Source organism: Ailuropoda melanoleuca, chromosome 11 (assembly GCF_002007445.2).
Source record: "Ailuropoda melanoleuca isolate Jingjing chromosome 11, ASM200744v2, whole genome shotgun sequence".
Classification (NCBI taxonomy): domain Eukaryota; kingdom Metazoa; phylum Chordata; class Mammalia; order Carnivora; family Ursidae; genus Ailuropoda; species Ailuropoda melanoleuca.
Genome location: NC_048228.1, coordinates 80,098,395 through 80,116,972, shown reverse-complemented (window position 1 = coordinate 80,116,972; position 18,578 = coordinate 80,098,395). Strand labels below are relative to the sequence as shown.

Here is an 18,578-nt window from a genome sequence, read left to right as displayed (position 1 = left end):
CTTGTTGCTACCGTCTCTGCTCTTTACTTACATCTACGAAATCTGCATGCTGGAAATTTCACATAGCAGTGTGCTGCGGTGCATGTCTTCCCAACTCCATGTTGAGTGAGGTGACATTGGTAGCTCTTGGAATCAGCCATGGTGGTTATATTTACACCATGGAAATTGGCAAATAATGAAAACCAGAGAGCTAGTTAAACATTTACCAGCACTTTTCCAGAGAAGAGTCTTTCCAATGAGGTGATATTTGAGCAGAGACCTGACTTAGACGTGGGCGCTGTCATCAAGATATCTAGGGGAGAACAATACAAACACAGGCCTCAGACCAGCCCCTGCTTGACATGATCGAGGATCAGCCCAGAGAACAGCATGGCTGTTGATTGCAGTCAGTGAAACAAGTGGCAGGAAATAGGGTAAGAGACAGGTTCAGTAGAACTTTGAAGCCCATGGTGAAAGATATTTTTTATGGTAAGTACCTTATGAAGCCATGGAAGGATTAAAAACAGGAGAGGGCCATGTTCTGATCTCTACTACAAAGCATCACTCTGTTGCATGGAGGAAAACAGATTATTCTATCAAGTGATTTGTTCTAAATTTCAACTGAGTGGTATCTAAGAATTACTCCTTGCTTGTTGGAAATGTACCAGAACCGCTGAATTTGCAATCATCCTAACAGTGAATCTCAGACAACACAGAGTATATGGAAGTGACTATGAAGGCTCATCCCTATCTAATTCTCTTCTCCTTCCTGGGCACATGGGTGGTCTATACTTCCCAACACTCTTGCAATTAAGTGGGTTCATATGATGAGTTTTAGCTAATGAAATGTGAATGGGAGTGATATGGGCCATGACCAGACGGAAGCATTTAAAAGCCACTGGGTGACCTCTACACTTTTCTCTTGTCTTCCATGGTGATTGCAGAGGCCACATTTTGAGAGGAAGAACCACAAGATGAAAGCATCCTGATCCCCGAGGGACTGTGCGGAGTATACTCGCCACCAAATTACCCCGGACATGTAACATGAGCAAGAAAAAACAAAATCTTTCTTTCACTAAGTCCTGAGATTTAGGGATTAATTTCTTACTTCAGTTTGACCTAGCCTATGGTGACTAATACAGAATTTCAATGTAGCCGTATTTTCATAACAATAGCTAACATTTATTGAGGGCTTACCCTAGGCTAGGCACTACCCCAAGTGTTTTACATGTATTTCTTCATTTAAGACCCACATCACACCAATGAGGTGGACACTATTATTGCTTCACTTTAGAAATGAGGAACAGAGGCCAAGACGGGCTAAGTGGCTTTTCCAGGGTCCCCTGCAGAACACAGGGTAGAAACAAGATCCAGTCCTGACTCTGGTACCTTCCCTTTTCCTAATCGAAAATAACACACAACCTCCTGTCTTCATTCATTCCTTCACCTGTTCATCGGACACGTACAGTGGTAGGCTCTTCACAGGCAAAGATAAATAAAACACTTCAAGGAGCTCACACAGCCAAGTGAGGAAGAGATTGTGAGGAGTAGATTATGATGAAATTAACTTACAGGAAATGCAGATGACAGAGGAATGTGCAAGAGACTCCAGTCAGCAAAAGCCAGATTGTAGGAAACCCAACAGGTCAGATAACCTGGTTTTTTCAACAACTAAATTGCAAGGAAATTGAGGCAGAACCTACAGATTAAGAGAGACATAAAGGACTTAGCGACCAATGGTAAGATATTCTGGCGCCTGATTCAAGCAAACTGTGAACAAACAAACAATGAAGACTCTTACTAGATATATGAAAATTTGAACACTAAGTGGACATTTAATGATACTAAGAACTTTTTAACTTTAAAAAGTTTGGGTGAGATAATGGTTTTGAGGTTATTTTTAATGTGTTCTTACCTTTTAGAGATACACACTAGAATATTTATAGATGAAATGACAAGATGTCTGGAATCTTCTTCAAAGTGTACAGGAGGGAGAAGTGGATAGATGGAACAAGATTGGCCAAGGATGATCATTGTTGGCCTGGGTGATAGTTCCATGGGGATCAATTTAGGAAATATTTAAAACTTCCCAAATAAAAAGTTTTAGCATAACTATTCCTGGGCTAGATAGAAAGGAACTGGTAGAATCACTGACAAGGTGTCTGGCGAAGTTGGGAAAGCTTGCAAGGAAAATGGGACATCCATGTGTGGAACAGTTCTTAGGCAGCAGAGGAGCACGGACAAACAAATGAAATTATTTTGAGCATCACCCAACATTATCAATGCCAGCTATGGTTAATATTTGTTTTTCAACCACAGCTGGCAGCTATCACATGGAAACAGGTTACCAGAGTTCATGAAACATCCTTCTATGGACATGCGTAGGAATGGGCTGAGAGAACAGGAGACTGAACATTGGATTAGAAAGTCAGGAGACCAGGCATGAGAATCCTGGCACTGTCACTGACCAGCTGTGTGTCTTGGAGAAGGACTCTTACATTTTGTGTCCCTGTTCCCTCATCTGCAAAACAAGAAGATCCAGAGCCACCTGGGTGGCTCAGTTGGTTAAGTATCTGCCTTCAGCTCAGGTCATGATCCCAGGGTCTTGGGATCCAGCCCTGCAGAGAGCTCCCTCTTCGGCGGGAGTCTTTTTCTCCCTCTCCTCCCCACTCCTGCTCTCCCTTGCTCTCTCTGTCTCTTTCTCTCAGATAAATACATAAAATCTTAAAAACAAAAACAAAACAAAGAGGTCCAAACTGTTCCCGAAAAACTCTTCCTGCTCCCAGATTCTACACAGGCTTCCACAGACAGGGGATGTGATTTGGGGTCACGTGTGGGATCAGCTGCTTCAGGTCACTGCAGCAAAATTTGCAGAACCAGAGAGATTCCCAGAGCATGTATCTTAGTTACAAGAGACCCTGGGAAAGTTCCCCGCACAGAAAGACCCCTTGATGCAACCTTAGACTGTTTTCTACTTGGCATGGGCAGCAGATGGGAATATTGCCGTGAGACCATGTTCGTTGTCTTCAGCACAGTACCCTGGACCTTGGTGCCCTTTGCAGGTTAAGGGAGGAGAATTTGTTTACAATTTGGCAACTTTCTTGTTAAAAATTCCTCTCAGCTTAAAAATCCTATTGCTTTCTTTCCTTGAATGTTGAATTTTGAGAAACCTGCCCCCTTGGTGTCCCAAATAGAGGTTAAAATAGTACTGACTGAATGATACGTGGACCCATAATTCCATGCTGAGGAAAATAATGAAGTGTCAACGTGTCCCCTGACCACCCGACTCCCCACGCCTTCGGAACTGAGCAGAGACTCACCTGCAGTCATTCTCACCATGGAGGAAGTGAAAGGACCTGAGGTCCAGAACCCCACCACCTCTCCACCCCATCCACCCCTACCTGGCAGAAGCTGGAAACCCAGACTGGTCTGGGAGCGTTCCGGCGTGTGAGAGGGGAAACAAAGGGCAAGTGAGACCTGCCTGGTCTCTGACTTTCTGGGTCCTGCAATTTCTGTCCTGGCACAATTGCATAGAAGGTTGGTCTGGTTGAGAGACTGAGACAGTCCCGAGTGGGACTGATCTGCTGACAACCTGACAGATGGGGAGACTGAGCCTGCCCACCCTTCTTTGCTTCTTCTTGCCTGTGCTCTAATCTCTCAGGACTTTTGGTTCAGGAGAAGGACCACACTCGGAGGAGTCTGTCTTTCTGGAAAGCGTTTTCTAGGCTGCCTCCTGCAACATTAACTGTCTCTTTCCCTCGTGTCTCCACATAAGCTTTGAATGTGAAGGGAAGCTTTTCAGACTAGGACAGCCCCCTAATGAGCACTCTCGTGGAATCTCCTTGCTTCCCTTCTAATGTTTTTATCAGTCTGTAATTACAACTGGTGTCATTTTATGATTAATTTGCCTCTATAAACAGAACAAATCCTGGATATATATTGTTCTCTCTCTTTTTTATTTAAGATTTATTTTTTTTAATTTTTTTTATTTTTTATTTATTTTTTTTTAAAGATTTTATTTTATTTATTTGACAGAGACAGCCAGCAAGAGAGGGAACACAAGCAGGGGGAGTGGGAGAGGAAGAAGCAGGCTCCTAGCAGAGGAGCCTGATGTGGGGTTCGATCCCAAAACGCTGGGATCACGCCCTGAGCCAAAGGCAGACGCTTAATGACTGTGCCACCAAGGCACCCCTATTTATTTATTTTTTAGAGCAAGAAAGTGCATGTGCAAGCAGGGTGAGAGGCGGAGGGAAAGGGGGCATCCCAAGAAGACCCCTCCCACACCCCTGGCTGAGTGCAAGCCCCACTCAGGGCTCAATCTCCTGACCCTGAGATATGACCTGAGCCGAAATCAAGAGTCAGACTCAACCGACTGAGCCACCCAGGTGCCCCTGTTTTCTTTTTTAAAATTAGAATAGAACATATAGAAAACGTACAATTCATAAGTGCAGCCCAGCAAATCTTTGTACAATGAGCACACTTGGGCACCCGTGACACGGGACAATAAAACAGTCCCAGGATCCCAGAAAGTAATGTCCTCCTTTCCAAAGTAATGACTCTCCTGACATCCATAGATTAGTCTTGCCTCCTTTTTAAAGTTTTAAATCTTAAGACTTAAAAATTGAGATATGTACTGTGGATTTATGTACAGCGAAGTTTATCTTTCAGAGCATGCAGTTGTATGATTTTTCTTAAACACAGTGTTTTGTTTGTCACACCTCAATCAAGATACAGAACAGGTCCCTCACCCCCCAAATTCCCTTGAATCCTTTGTAATCAATCCCTCTCCGCATCCCCAGGTCCTGGACCCCACTGATCTGTTTTCTTTCCCTATAGTGTTACCTATTCTAGAATGTCATATTTATGGAATGGTCCAGTATTTGGGGGGTAGGGAGATGGGAGGGAAGGTCTGGCTTCTTTCCCACAACCTAATGTTCATAAGATTTATCCATGTTGTGTATAACAATCATTTTCATTGCTGTATGAGTATACCATAATTTATTTACATCATTGCATGAACATACCACAGTATTAGCCATTGTATTGTTGATGGACATAAAGGCATTTCCAATTTGGGGACATTGCAGACAGTGCTGCTAGAAACGTTCTTGCACGCACCTTTTTATGCTCACTGCATGCACCTTCTTTATGGTTTAGTGATCCCAAGGTCATGAGGATGCACTCCTACCTTACTTTCCAGAATTTTCATTCCACCTTTCACACTTAGACCTACAGTTGACCTGGAATGCTTATTTGTATGTGATAGAGGCTCAAGTTTCTTTTCTCTTTTTGCTACCTGGATATCCAGTTGACCCACCACCAAAAATCGAAAAAAAATCCTTTCGCTCTGCTCTACTCTGCCACCTCTGAAATAAGGTGTTTCCAGAATCTCCATTCTGTTCCACAGTCTATTTATTTAATCCTCCCATTTTGTTCTTTTCCAAGATATTTCTCAGTTATTTGTGACCCTCAGAATTTCTACATAATTTTTAGGCTCCTACCTGAGTTTACTCATCCTTGGCCCCAGCGCTGACAAAGTGCCTGGCACACAGTAGGAAATCAATGAATAGCTGCTCTGTGGATGGACGTAATTCGGGACCTTTCAGAGAGGAAAGATTTTCTTAGCAACACACTGCTCAACTCCACTACCCGGGCCCACCTCCTACCCCTCCTCCACTGCCCCAGCCCTCTTCCTCCTTCCCCTCCCCCTCCACTGACCCAGCCCTCCGTCCCCCTACAAGCGCTCGGGTAAACGGCAAGGAGGCGGAGCTCGTCACTTTCCTCCTAGACACCGCCTTCCCAGGGCCAGTTCTCCCCGCCCCTCCTCCTCCTGCCTCCGCCCCGCCCCCTCCTGTCCGCAAGTCCCGCCTCCGCCTCTCCCTGCCGGGCCGGAAGGGCAGTCCCCCGGCCTCCGCAACTTGGCTGCTGGCAGCGCAGGGATGGCAGCAGCTGCGGCAGCAGCGGCGACTGCCGCTCCGGGAAGCACCGGCATGGACGCCCGGCTGGACCAGGAGACGGAGCGGTGGCTGCGGTGGGACAAGGTGAGGGGCTACACGGAGTGGGAGCGTCTCGGGGAGGCGTGGGATCCTCTGCACCCCGCAGGCATCCCCCACTGCCTTTCCTGTGTTGAGTGCGGATGCCTGTGCTTCCTTCCCTCCCGCCGCTCGCACCCGCCGGGCGCACGGCCCACGGAAAACCGGAGCTGCTGTACTGAATTTACGAATATGCAGATTACAANCGGCAGCAGCGGCGACTGCCGCTCCGGGAACCACCGGCATGGACGCCCGGCTGGACCAGGAGACGGAGCGGTGGCTGCGGTGGGACAAGGTGAGGGGCTACACGGAGTGGGAGCGTCTCGGGGAGGCGTGGGATCCTCTGCACCCCGCAGGCATCCCCCACTGCCTTTCCTGTGTTGAGTGCGGATGCCTGTGCTTCCTTCCCTCCCGCCGCTCGCACCCGCCGGGCGCACGGCCCACGGAAAACCGGAGCTGCTGTACTGAATTTACGAATATGCAGATTACAAGCTGCTGGATGGGGAAACACGAGCCACCCCCGCCAGGCCACAGCTCGCCTCCTCGGCAGCCAGGCTCCGGCTTTGGGAAGTGGGCACCGGGCAATTTGATGCTAGGCGCAGTTTCAGTACATCCACACAGTGGAAGTAGAGTCACAAGCTGTATTACGGATCCAAGAGTGGGGAGGGGGTGCAGAGGCCTCGGCAAGGTTAGCCCTCAGCCCCAGGTCATCCGGGAGCCACAGAGAGAGCAGGGTAGCAAGCGCCCAATGTAAGGTGGTTGGGGGGCGGTCGCTAACTTTTCTCTGGACCGAACTCTAAGTGGTTATTTAAAAGGTGCCCCGGGAAAAGCAAAGCGAGAACTTAGGGCGGGAATCCCTCTGAGTGTGAGGTTGTAAAATGGCTTGGCAGCAACTCAGAAAAACAAAGTTGTTTTTCTCATCAAACCCGGGAAGACGGAGGAGGAGGAAGCAGGGGTGGCCAGGCCTCCTTTGCGTTTGGCCTGCATGTGGGAGATCCAAAGTTTGCTCGGGAAAAGTTGTCCCGGGACAAATCCAGCCATCTGGCCGTCTGAGTCTGCAAGTTGGGGAGTGAGAGAGCGAGCCGGAGCTGATCTCGACTTGGCGGGGCCCAGGGGTCATATCCAATGGGGGCGTGCGCGCGTTCCTGTCACTCAGACGGCTGGCTCCGCCATCCTTCCGCAGGTGCGGTGCATCTTCAGAGCCCCAGAATCCTAACGTCTTTCCTATGCCTTCTGCTCCTGGGAACTTGGCAGGGCAGTATTCCCATCCAACTGTCCCAGGTGCTCGGTTGTGAACATGGGTCCTCCTGATTGGGCCCTCCTGGCTTCAGGCATCTTCTTCTCGTCTCAGGCTTTGCTGGAAAGATAGAAGGGGACTCCTTCAACACAGCACCGCTAACTTTTCCCCTGTTCAGCCTCTTAGGTGCTAGAGCAAAGAGAGAATCAGGGACCCCACTCCAGACAGCACCCCCTCTCTTGTCTAACTCTCCTACTTGCTCCTTGGGGCATGCAGTTTGTTTTCCCAGAATGTTCCTTGGCTCTACTGCTGAATTTGTTTCTCGTGCTGTTACTCCCGTTTTGGGTCTGAACTTAAATGTGTTTTATGTAGACAGGCCTTCTCTGACAACCAGTGGTAATTTACGTCTCCCTAATGCTATCTCTAGATTGGTCAAAAACAAAACAAAACAGAACAAAACCTTTGTATTTGTGTATTTGTTTTATGTCTGGCCCCAGGGCTGACTTCAAAAGCTGGACATGTGTTGGGTGGCACAGCCCTTGTTCCAGGAGGGCCCAGCACTTGGTTTAATCCTCTGCTGCCCTGTCTTGGAATTCGTAAGACTTGTTGAATAAGGAGTCCCACATTTTCATTTTGCCCTGGGCCCAGACAAGTTCCTGTCTACTTCCTCATTAACTTCCTTGGTGAGGGCCTGACACAGCTGGTACTTGCAGAGTGAGGGAAGGGAGATTGCAAGCTCTGTCGGCGGGGGCCAGTTCTTCCTCTTCACTGCTGGCCCCTGAGTGAGAAATGGGGGAAAGTCCCCCAGGGGATGCTACTGGCAACTCCTTGGGTGGTTTTTTTTTTCCTGGGAAGACAGTCTTGTAATTCTTTAGGGAAGGAAAATGTTTCCATTTCTGATAATTAGTAACTTGAAGTGGGTAGAATCTTTTTTTTTTTTTTTTTTAAGAGGAGGGAAGGCGCAGGGGGAGAGGAAGAAACAATCTTAAGCAGGCTCCACGCCCAGCGCTAAGCCCGGTGTGGGACTTGACTTCACAACCCTGAGATCGTGTCCTGAGCTGAAATCAAGAGTCAGGCTCTTAAATGACTGAGCCACCCAGGGGCCCCTAGAATCCTTTTAAGGACATAATTGATAATGTGTCTTTCAATGAAACTTTCCCTTTGAAGAAATAAAAATCTAATTTCCACAAAATGCTGTATCTGTATATGGAGAGAGAGTACCTTCCTGGGTATAGATGAAGGGATATTATCCTTTTTATTTTTTTAAAGATTTTATTTATTTATTTTAGAGAGAGAGAGCACAAGCAGGGGGAGGGACAGAGGGAGAGGGAGAAAGAGAATCCCAAGCAGACTCCGCACTGAACACAGAGCCTGTTGCGGGACCTGATCCCAGGACGCTGAGATCATGAACGGAGCGGAAATCAAGTCAGACACTCAACTGACTGAGCCACCCAGGCACCCCTCCTTTTTATTTTTGATTTCTACCACTCCTTTTGCTCTTTCCTGTCTTCCTTGGTTTGAGACAGAGGCCAAGTGGGGAACATCCTGCCAGCCAAAGCACTGCAGCCAGCTGGTCTGACCCCACCCCTCGGTGAGGGGGGCGGGGAGCAAGGCAGGTGCCTTCTGTATTCCCACTGTGCCTTTATCCCCGCTGTCTCTGCTGTCAGCTTCCGTCATTCTCACGGCTGATTCTGATCTCTGCTGCACTCCTGACTTTGCAATTCTAATCTTTCTCCTTTGGTTTCTCTCAGGCTATTTGGTCTTTAATGGCTCTCAAAGGCCAATTGGCATTTTCCACGTCTACCCCATGTACAGGAGACTCACCAGATATTGGGTGTGACCTTGAAGTCTGTGTTTCCTCTTTGACTCAGCAAATGTTTATTAAACCTCTTTTGTGTTCCAGATCGAAACCCTTCCTTGAGGGCACCTGACCATCTGATCAGTCAGATTGCACTCTGTGATCAGTGGTTATTGCTTTTAACCCAAAAGGTGGGGTTTTACCTGACTCCAAGGTGGTACAATCTGGAAATGTGGGCTTACTTCCAGAAAGCCAAGGTTTTATTACAGTAGCATTTCAAAGTTTAATTACGTGGCATATCTTGGCTGCATGTTCAGTAGTTGGATGGTGACTGTAAGATAAAGGGCTTACTCTCTGGTTCCCCTGAACTCTTCATTTAAAAGCCTGATGTGGAATGAATGTGATTGTCATTTTCCTCCATTCTTAACATTTTCTGCAACTCTTGTGCAAAGAAAATTGGGCAATGTAAAATGAGCTTAAATGATTCATACGAGTGTCTATGTGAAACAGCTAATGTAATAGAGAAAGCACTAGATTAATGTTTAAGCAAGTCACTGGATCTCTGAGGTAAATTGGGGTTTCTGTTGCTTGTCTGCTTCTTGCAGTCATCGCAAGCTTTGTATTTGACCCGATATGTGAAGGAATTGTACCAATTAGAAGACACTACAACAGTTAGGTTTTGATTTACATTGTATAATCTCATAACTCTGGGGGAAAGTTTAAAGATACTAGGGAAGACAACGAACATTTGATTACAACAAAGTGCCAGGCAGAGAAAGATGTTTTACATGAATTTAATGCAAACCACTTCAGAACCACCTTGTGAGGGAGGTTCTAGACTGTTCCCATTTTATGGATGAGGGAAACCGAGAATTCAGGAAGCTAAATGGTCTACCCAAGTACATCCAGTCGGTAGGTGATGGTATGGCTGACGTTCCATGCTGGGTGTTAGACGCCAAAACCTATGTATTCATTCTATTTCTCCAAAAGCACTTGCCTTGGTGGGAAAGAAAATTACACATTATAAAGGAGAAAACTACTTTCTTCTAGTCACAGCACTTCTGACACCAAAGGTACGGGTTTTCCACACCGAGTTATTTTCCAGTTCTCTGTGGATACCGACTGGGCATCTGACAGTTTCCCTCAATTCTGACACTCACTACCTGGAGTCAGCACGGACACTGCCCTCAGCTAAGGGGCCCGGGCCCACAGAACCACCCCCACCTCAGATGCCAGTCAGAAGCCCCAGGTTGTCACCTGTTCTTCTAACCGGCCAGTGATACACCATGACCCCCTTCTCAGGTTTGATAATTTGCTAGAACGGCTCACCAAGCTCAGGGAAGCATTTTACTTAAGATCCCCAGTTTTCTTATAAAGGATGCAGCTCAGGAACAGCCAAATGAAAGAGCTGCATAGGGCAAGGTGTGTGGGAAGGGGTGCAGAGTTTCCATGCTCTCCCAGCACCCCAAGTGTTCACCAGCTCAGAAGGTCTCTGACACCTGTTGTTGAGGGTTTGCGGGGAGGTTCTGCTCCCTAGGGCAGGATTGAGTCATTGGCCACTGGTGAGGGAACCCAGCCTCCAGCCCTCAAATCACTAGTTGATTTCCCTGGCAACCAGGTCACTCCCTGGGCATAAACTCAGGTTTGGCTGAAAGGGGTTTATTATGAATAACAAAAGTTGTTCTTACCCCTACCACTCTGGAAATTTCCAGCGGTTTTTGTTAGAAGCTCTAGTCCAGGAGCCAGGGACAAACACGAAATACGTATTTCATATTGTATCACAATATCACAGATTATAATTAAAAAATCAAATCACCTGAAACTAGTATAATGTGTCTCAACTGTACTTCAATACAAAACAAACAAACAAACAAACAAACAAAAACCTTACCTCATATTTTGAATTTCAATGTCATCAGAAAACTGAAAAGCTATTTGTATAGGACTTTTCAAATATATACATTTTCCCCCTAAAGGTTAAATTATTGTGGGTCTCTTTTTAGTATTTCAGGTGTTTTATTCTGTTATTCAGCTAACTATCTGTTGTATACGTTCCTATTTCGCAGAATCCTTTAACTTTGGAGTCAGTGAAACGGCTGATTGCGGACGGTAATAAAGAAGAACTACAGAAATGTTTGGGTTCTCGAATGGAGTTTGGGACAGCTGGCCTTCGAGCTGCTATGGGAACGGGAACTTCTCACATGAATGACTTGACCATCATCCAGACTACACAGGTAACACATTTTTATATTTCTTGGGTATTCTTAACACACTCCCGGGGGTAAAGGATAAACTGAGGCATGTTAGCAATTTTAAGCGTTTAGTTGAGCAAAAACCCGTTGAATCGGGCAATCCCAAGCTGGAGCACCCCACTGGCAGGCGCTGGGAGAAACTGACCGAGAAGCCGAAGCAGAGCGAGGAAATTAATAGATCGATTGTAGCTCATGCGGCTGCCTTTTTTGGGAGTCTCTCTGGCTCTTAGTAATTGGCTCTCCTTAGGTTTTAATTTCTTAACCTTCAAGCATTTACAGGCTTGGGTTTGGGTTTGCTTCTATAGGCTACCAAGGCATTAAAGCGTCCTCCATCTAATGGCCTCCTTGTCCAATTAGTATAATCCTGGGCTCCTTTTGTATTTGAGGGACGTATATTGTTTTAATTATGGCAGGTCTTGTGGGTTTGCCAAGGCACAGGGAGTCACACGTTTACTTGGTACAGTAAGGCTTGTGCAGTTGGTTAAAGGGTACTTGTTTCAAAATTCGTACAGCTGCTTTTCTTTTCTTTCTTTCTTTCTTTTTTTCTTTCTTTCTTTCTTTCTTTCTCCTTCCTTCCTCCCTCTCTCCATTCTTTCCTTCCTACCTTCCTTCCTTCCTCCCTCCTTCCCTCCTACCCTCACTCCCTCCTTCCCTTCCTTCCTCCCTTTCTTCCTACAGAGATTTATTGAATGTCTACCAAGTGCCAGGCTTTGAAGATACAACAATGACTAAAACAGACAGATTCCCTCATGGAACTTTCATTCCAGTGCAAACCCACCAGCTAAGCTGACGGCTTTTATGGTCTTGTAATTTTGCAGTGGTGGTACTGATGCAAACCTTGAAAAGCTCTTCTAACTGCCAGAGTAACCAGAAGCTGATTCTGTTTCATTGTAATTGATAGTATAGATGGAAATGACCGCTGAGTTCCTTTGCCTTCATTTGTAAATGTTACTGTCAGAGTCTATACCCAACTTTTAGGAATAGAGATGAAACTTCTCTGCCACGGAGGATCTGGAGTTTTGTTTATGAAGGAAATGAAGAATAGATTATTCTGTTTCTTCGGCTACTTAGACTTGTTAAAAATGAAGACGACTTTAATTCTGAGGGGAAAAAAGGTCTAGAAAAATTGACTAATGATGACTAGGTGTACCTTACATGTAGCTCCCAGTGTAAAAGACAGACTTGGGCATGTTCTAGGGAAACCCTAATAGGGAAGTGTTGCATAAGGGTATGGGGTTGCCATGGAAACGCTGGCTCCAAATTCCTGTTTAGCAATTGGGCTCCCTGAGCTCTTTTTGGAGGGAAGGCTCAGAGTGGAGTGAGCCTGGGAATCCTGTCCTAGTTTATGGATAGCATGGAATTGTGCCACTGGGTGAGGTCATCCTATGCTCCAGGTGCTAGGGCTGTATAACACATCACCCAAAACATAGTAGTTTTAAATAACCACATTTATTTTGCTTACAAAGCTATACGTGGAGTTCAGTGGGGTCAGCTCACCCCTGTGGGACTTGGCATCACCTGAGCCAGCTTAGAGGCTGGAATCACTGAGAGCTCGTTCACCCTCGTGTCTGCAGTTACTGCTGACTTTTGGCTGCGATCTTAGCTCCATGTGGCCCGGGCTTCATACAACGTGGCTCGGAGAGCAGCCAGTGAGAGCAGCCAGAGAGAGCGTGCACAGGTGGCAGCTCTGTTGACTTTTATGACCTAGCCTAGAAAGTCACACAAATTCGTTTGCTGCCATCATATTCTATTTGTTAACAGTGATTCATGAAGGTCGCTCCTGTTCAAGGAGAGGGCTCATAGACCCCCACCCCTCAGTGGAGGAATGTCAGTCCCATTAGAGGAGCACAGGGAATGGGATATATTCACATGGCTATTTTTGGAAAGTCTAGTTGGTTCCATCTCCTATTAGGCTTAATTGCTAGGGGATTCTAAGGGATTCTAGGTGAACCCAGAGCCTTTTCTCCTGTATTCATCTACATCTAGTTTGTAGATATGATGAAATTGATCTGCAGAAAGGTCTTAGGCCCTATCTCACACATCTTCTCCCCTAGGGAAATTGGCCTCTTCTGGGAGTAGACCTTGTGATAGGTAAGAATCCTACCAAACTAAGAACTAAAATGAGTAGATCCTTTAAAGGTCAGCTGATTCAACCAGCCATTCCTTGTGATAATTTCCTCTGTAGTCCCCACCGCTTTCAAGTGATTATCCAGCCTACACTGGAACACTTACAATAGGAGACAAGGATGTTAAGAATTATGACAATTTTATGAGATTGGCAGGTACATTTTTAAAGTCTTAGGAATGGTTTAAAAATCAGAGAAAGAGGTTCCCAGGACAAACCACCCAGGCTTCCATCCCCAGCTTTGGGTGATGTCACCTGGCAGAATGTGCTGGCTTTCTCTATGGTCTAGGCACTCTTGCTGCTGGTCTCCAGTGGGGACTCTTACCCTAATGGTGCCCCAAAATTCATCTGCTTGGATTTAAGAAGCAGATGGATGTATGGGGCGCCTGGGTGGCTCAGTGGTTAAGCATCTGCCTTCAGCTCAGGGCGTGATCCTGGCGTTCTGGGATCGAGCCCCACATCAGGCTCCTCTGTTGGGAGCCTGCTTCTTCCTCTCCCACTCCCCCTGCTTGTGTTCCCTCTCTCGCTGGCTGTCTCTATCTCTGTCAAATGAATAAATAAAATCTTAAAAAAAAAAAAAAGAAGCAGATGGTTGTGAGTCATAAACATGTGAGTCATAAACATCCCTGTGGAAAACAGGATAGAGACTGGAGGGAAATTTTTGTATTGTTTGCTTCATTGATGGAGGTTATAATTTCCTCTAAGGTTACTTCACCAGGCCACAGCCCATCAATGATGGAGCACTTGCTGTCTTCTGAAATAGCCATTCTATCTTCGGATTGTTCTCATTAAAGAATAGTTTCAGGGCACCTGGGTGGCGCAGTCGGTTGGGCACCTGGGTGGCTCAGTCGGTTAAGCACCCACCTCTTGATATCTGCTCAGGTCATGATCTTAGGGTTGTGAGATCAAGCCTCATATTGGGCTCTGCACTGGGCATGGAACCTGCTTAAGATTCTCTCTCTCCCTCTGCCCCTCCCCACTGCTCTAAACAAAAAGATAGAAAAAAAAGAAAAGAATGGTTTTTGTGATTCTGAGCCCAAATCTGTCATATTTTGAGCTTTTGAAGCCCTATGAAGTTCATTTCATGTGTCCTGTAATAACATTTCAATTCCGTAAACCTCCCTTAGTGCACGCTGAGTCTTCTCTCTACAATAAACATCCCCTCTTCTCTTAGCCATTTTCTCAGGCCCTCAGTCTCAGCTAGCCCCAGAGTGTTTTAGAGCAGTTTGGTGGTGTGAGGATTCTGGGCTAAGACTGAGTGCTTCTTGTGCCCTCGATCACTGGGGCCACAGCATGGGTATCGACTGGGGCTGGGGAGAGGGTGCTGTTACTGGGGGAAGCCTTAGAGGCATCTGGGTACCTTCTGGAAAACCCACAAAAGCAATGCACACATGTCCTTCTTTGTATCACTCAACCTCAGAAGGGCTGCCCAACGCAATATTTTTGTCTAAGGAAAATTGAAGGCATTCTCAGTTGGCACTGCTCTGGCAACAAAGCTGTGAAGTGTCTCCCCTACCAAACAGAAAGACTTGTATTTATTTTTTAAAAGACTTCCTTTAAGGGCAGGGACAAAAAAAAAAAAAAAGACTTTCTTCAGTCAAAGTGAAATAAGTAATATTATTTATTACTCACCCTGCGTTCCCTTTGTTCTGTAATAAAAACCTATTTTGTCCAGGAATATAAACTTATTGAATTCAAAGTTGACTGTTCTTCTAATCTTCCACATTCCCGATGGATGTGAGGTTATTTACTGCACCCACTGAGACTCAGGAATTGTGTGTTCCATCAGCAGGTGATAATAGCCCAACCTCTGCATAATTTTTATATGTCTAATTGGCTGAGCCATGTAATTGGATGGATAAGGCCTCCACGAAAGCTCGGCCCTGCTGGAAAACAAGATCATGAGTAGAACAAGTTTAGAGCAGATAATTGCCAAACACTTACAAAACATACTAAGTTTCTTTGACCTACTGATGTTACCGAGTAGGCGGAAATGTCTGAAACACCTCCCTTTCCTCAGACATTTTAGAACTCGTGTGAAGGAAGGGATATAGACTTTGAAGGAAAGTAATAAAAATAATGCGCCTCGCAGCAAACAAATAGTGCCTACTTGGTATCGGATTGTCAGCATTCAGCAGGCTTTAATTAATTTAATCCTAAAAACAGCCCTTTGAAGTAGGTACTGTTGTTTTGCTGTTTTGCAGAACAGGAAACTGAGGCATTAAGAGATTTGTCATTTGCTCTCGTGGGTGGCAGAGTGAAGTATGAGCCCACAGATTCTGTGTGCTTTTAACCTCTGCCCTGTACCACCTCTAACTGGACCCAGGCAGAAATCCAGGCTGTGCTCTTCATGTGTCTCGGGGAGCCCCTCTGAGCCTTAGCTCTCCCATCTGTACAATGGGATTCCTTGGCAAATTTGATCTGGGGGTTACCGATAATAGATACTAAGTGTCTAGCACAGTGCCTCGTACATATAGATAGACAATAAGTAAAGCTGTTATTTTCTTATTGTTCAGTTTGTTTAATTATCCGTGGGATATTTTTTAGGGATTTTGCAGATACCTGGAAAAGCAATTCAGTGACCTGAAGCAAAGAGGTGTTGTGATTAGCTTTGATGCCCGAGCTCATCCACCAAGTGGAGGCAACAGCAAAAGGTACTGAAAGATATGTAATAAACCATTTTTTATAGTGTATTTTGTGGTTTTATTTTGAATCACTTCATGTGCATTTGTCAGCCACGTTGCTCACCTATAAAAACGATGAATACATTCCATTTGCAACTTTTACAAATTCTGGTTTTACGTTTGGGTTAAAGGAATGAAATTATTCAGACAGAAGAGAATTTAAGATCTGTCTAAAGGAAAAACATTTTTTAAAGGAGCAACATTTCTCCCTCTCGCTTTCTTTCATTTGTCTTTTTTTTTTCTTCCGCCCTCTATTCATAAGCCGCCTGAGCTCCTTGCCATTCTTGAACACCTGTCTCCAGCTGCATTCTCGTATTACTCCCAAACCACTGGGACTCTCATGTCGACACAGGCAGATAATAATGCAGATGCAGGTGATGATGATGGTGGTGATGATGGTGATGATGATGATTATGGTGATAATGATGATAGTAATAGCAGCAATTACTTGAGTGCTGGATGTGAAGCAGGGCCTTAGGTATTTACTCATTCAATTCTCACAACAGCCTATAAAGTTCATACTTTTATCTCTGATCTCTAATCATGAAGCGAGAGAAGGAGCCACAGTTTTAGACACCAGTGGTCAGCAGACTTTATTTCTGAAGGATAAACAGTAAACATCTTACACGTTATGAGCTGTACAGTCTGTCACAACTACTCAGCTCCGGCACAGAGCACAAGCACAGCCATAGCTCGAACTTACCGAGTGGCCGTGGTGGTGTTCCAATAAAACTTTATTTACAGGGCACCTAGGTGGCACAGTGGTTGGGCATCTGCCTTCGGCTCAGGGCGTGATCCCGGCATTATGGGATCGAGCCCCACATCAGGCTCCTCCGCTATGAGCCTGCTTCTTCCTCTCCCACTCCCCCTGCTTGTGTTCCCTCTCTCGCTGGCTGTCTCTATCTCTGTCGAATAAATAAATAAAATCTTTAAAAAAAAAAAAACAACAACTTTATTTACAAATGGGCTGTAGGTTGCCACCCCCTGCTCTTAATCATGTTACATGATCCTTTTTCACTTGAACACTTCCCCTATTATGATGAATTTTTTGTCACTCCAGAGTACATGTATTCGTAGTTTCTTAGATTGGAAGAACATACAAATATTTAATATTAATGAAAAGTCTCATTACCTTTACAGCACAGAATGAGTTCATAGAGTCCTTTTTTTTTTTAATTTACTTGAGAGAGAGCGTGAGAGAGAGAGCGTGAGAGAGAGAGCGTGAGAGAGAGAGCGTGAGAGAGAGAGCGTGAGAGAGAGCGCGTGAGCAGGGGAAGCAGCAGAGGCAGAGGGAGAAGCAGACTCCCCGCTGAGCAGGGATTCCCACGACCCTGGGATCATGACCTGAGCCCAAGACAGATGCCCAACCCACTGAGCCACCCAGGCACCCTGAGTTCATAGAGTCCTATCTTTGCCCATGAGGACCTTCTAATCTAAGAGAGAAGCATTGATGGGAAAAAATGTCTGAGGAGGCAGCTCTGAGGAAGGGAGTATGGCCAGAGCTTAAGAATAGATGCTATATCAGCTCCTCGACTGAACTCAGAATGATGCTAAGATTTTGCCCTTTTTTGGTCAGAAAAACTAAGAGGCAGCCCACGGAATGGGAGAATATATTTGCAAATGATGCTACAGATAAAAGACTGGTATCCAAGATCTACAAAGAACTTCTCAAACTCAAAAAACGAGAAACAAATAAACAAATCATAAAATGGGCAGAAGATATGAACAGACACTTTTCCAATGAAGACATACAAATGGCTAACAGACACATGAAAAAATGTTCAAAATCATTAGCCATCAGGGAAATTCAAATCAAAACCACACTGAGATACCACCTTACGCCAGTTAGAATGGCAAAGATAGACAAGGCAAGAAACAACAATTGTTGGAGAGGATGTGGAGAAAGGGGATCCCTCCTACATTGTTGGTGGGAATGCAAGTTGGTACAGCCACTCTGGAAAACAGTGTGGAGGTCCCTTAAAAAGTTAAAAATTGAACTACCCTATGACCCAGCCATTGCACTACTGGGTGTTTACCCCAAAGATACAGACGTAGTAAAGAGAAGGGCCATATGCACCCCAATGTTCATAGCTGCATTGTCCACAATAGCCAAATCATGGAAGGAGCCGAGATGCCCTTCAACAGATGACTGGATTAAGAAGCTGTGGTCCATATATACAATGGAATATTACTCAGCTATCAGAAAGAACGAATTCTCAACATTTGCTGCAACATGGACGGCACTGGAGGAGATAATGCTAAGTGAAATAAGTCAAGCAGAGAAAGACAATTATCATATGATTTCTCTCATCTATGGAACATAAGAACTAGGAAGATCGGTAGGGGAAGAAAGGTATAAAGAAAGGGGGGTAAACAGAAGGGGGAGTGAAGCATGAGAGACTATGGACTCTGAGAAACAAACTGAGGGCTTCAGAGGGGAGGGGGGTGGGGGAATGGGATAGGCCGGTGAT

At 45.5% G+C, this 18,578-nt stretch overlaps 1 protein-coding gene across 1 annotated transcript in view; it reads left to right on the top strand.

Moving 5' to 3' along the window:
* Nucleotides 1-5,854: 5,854 nt before the first annotated feature.
* The window catches only part of PGM2 (phosphoglucomutase 2), a 38,482-nt gene continuing 25,758 nt past the window's right edge, over nucleotides 5,855-18,578 (top strand). The window contains exons 1-3 of the mRNA XM_034671969.1: nucleotides 5,855-6,020; nucleotides 11,113-11,280; nucleotides 15,971-16,077. Coding sequence (XP_034527860.1) covers nucleotides 5,919-6,020; nucleotides 11,113-11,280; nucleotides 15,971-16,077 — 377 coding nt within the window. The 5' untranslated portion in view covers nucleotides 5,855-5,918. The remainder of the gene's footprint in view (nucleotides 6,021-11,112; nucleotides 11,281-15,970; nucleotides 16,078-18,578) is intronic.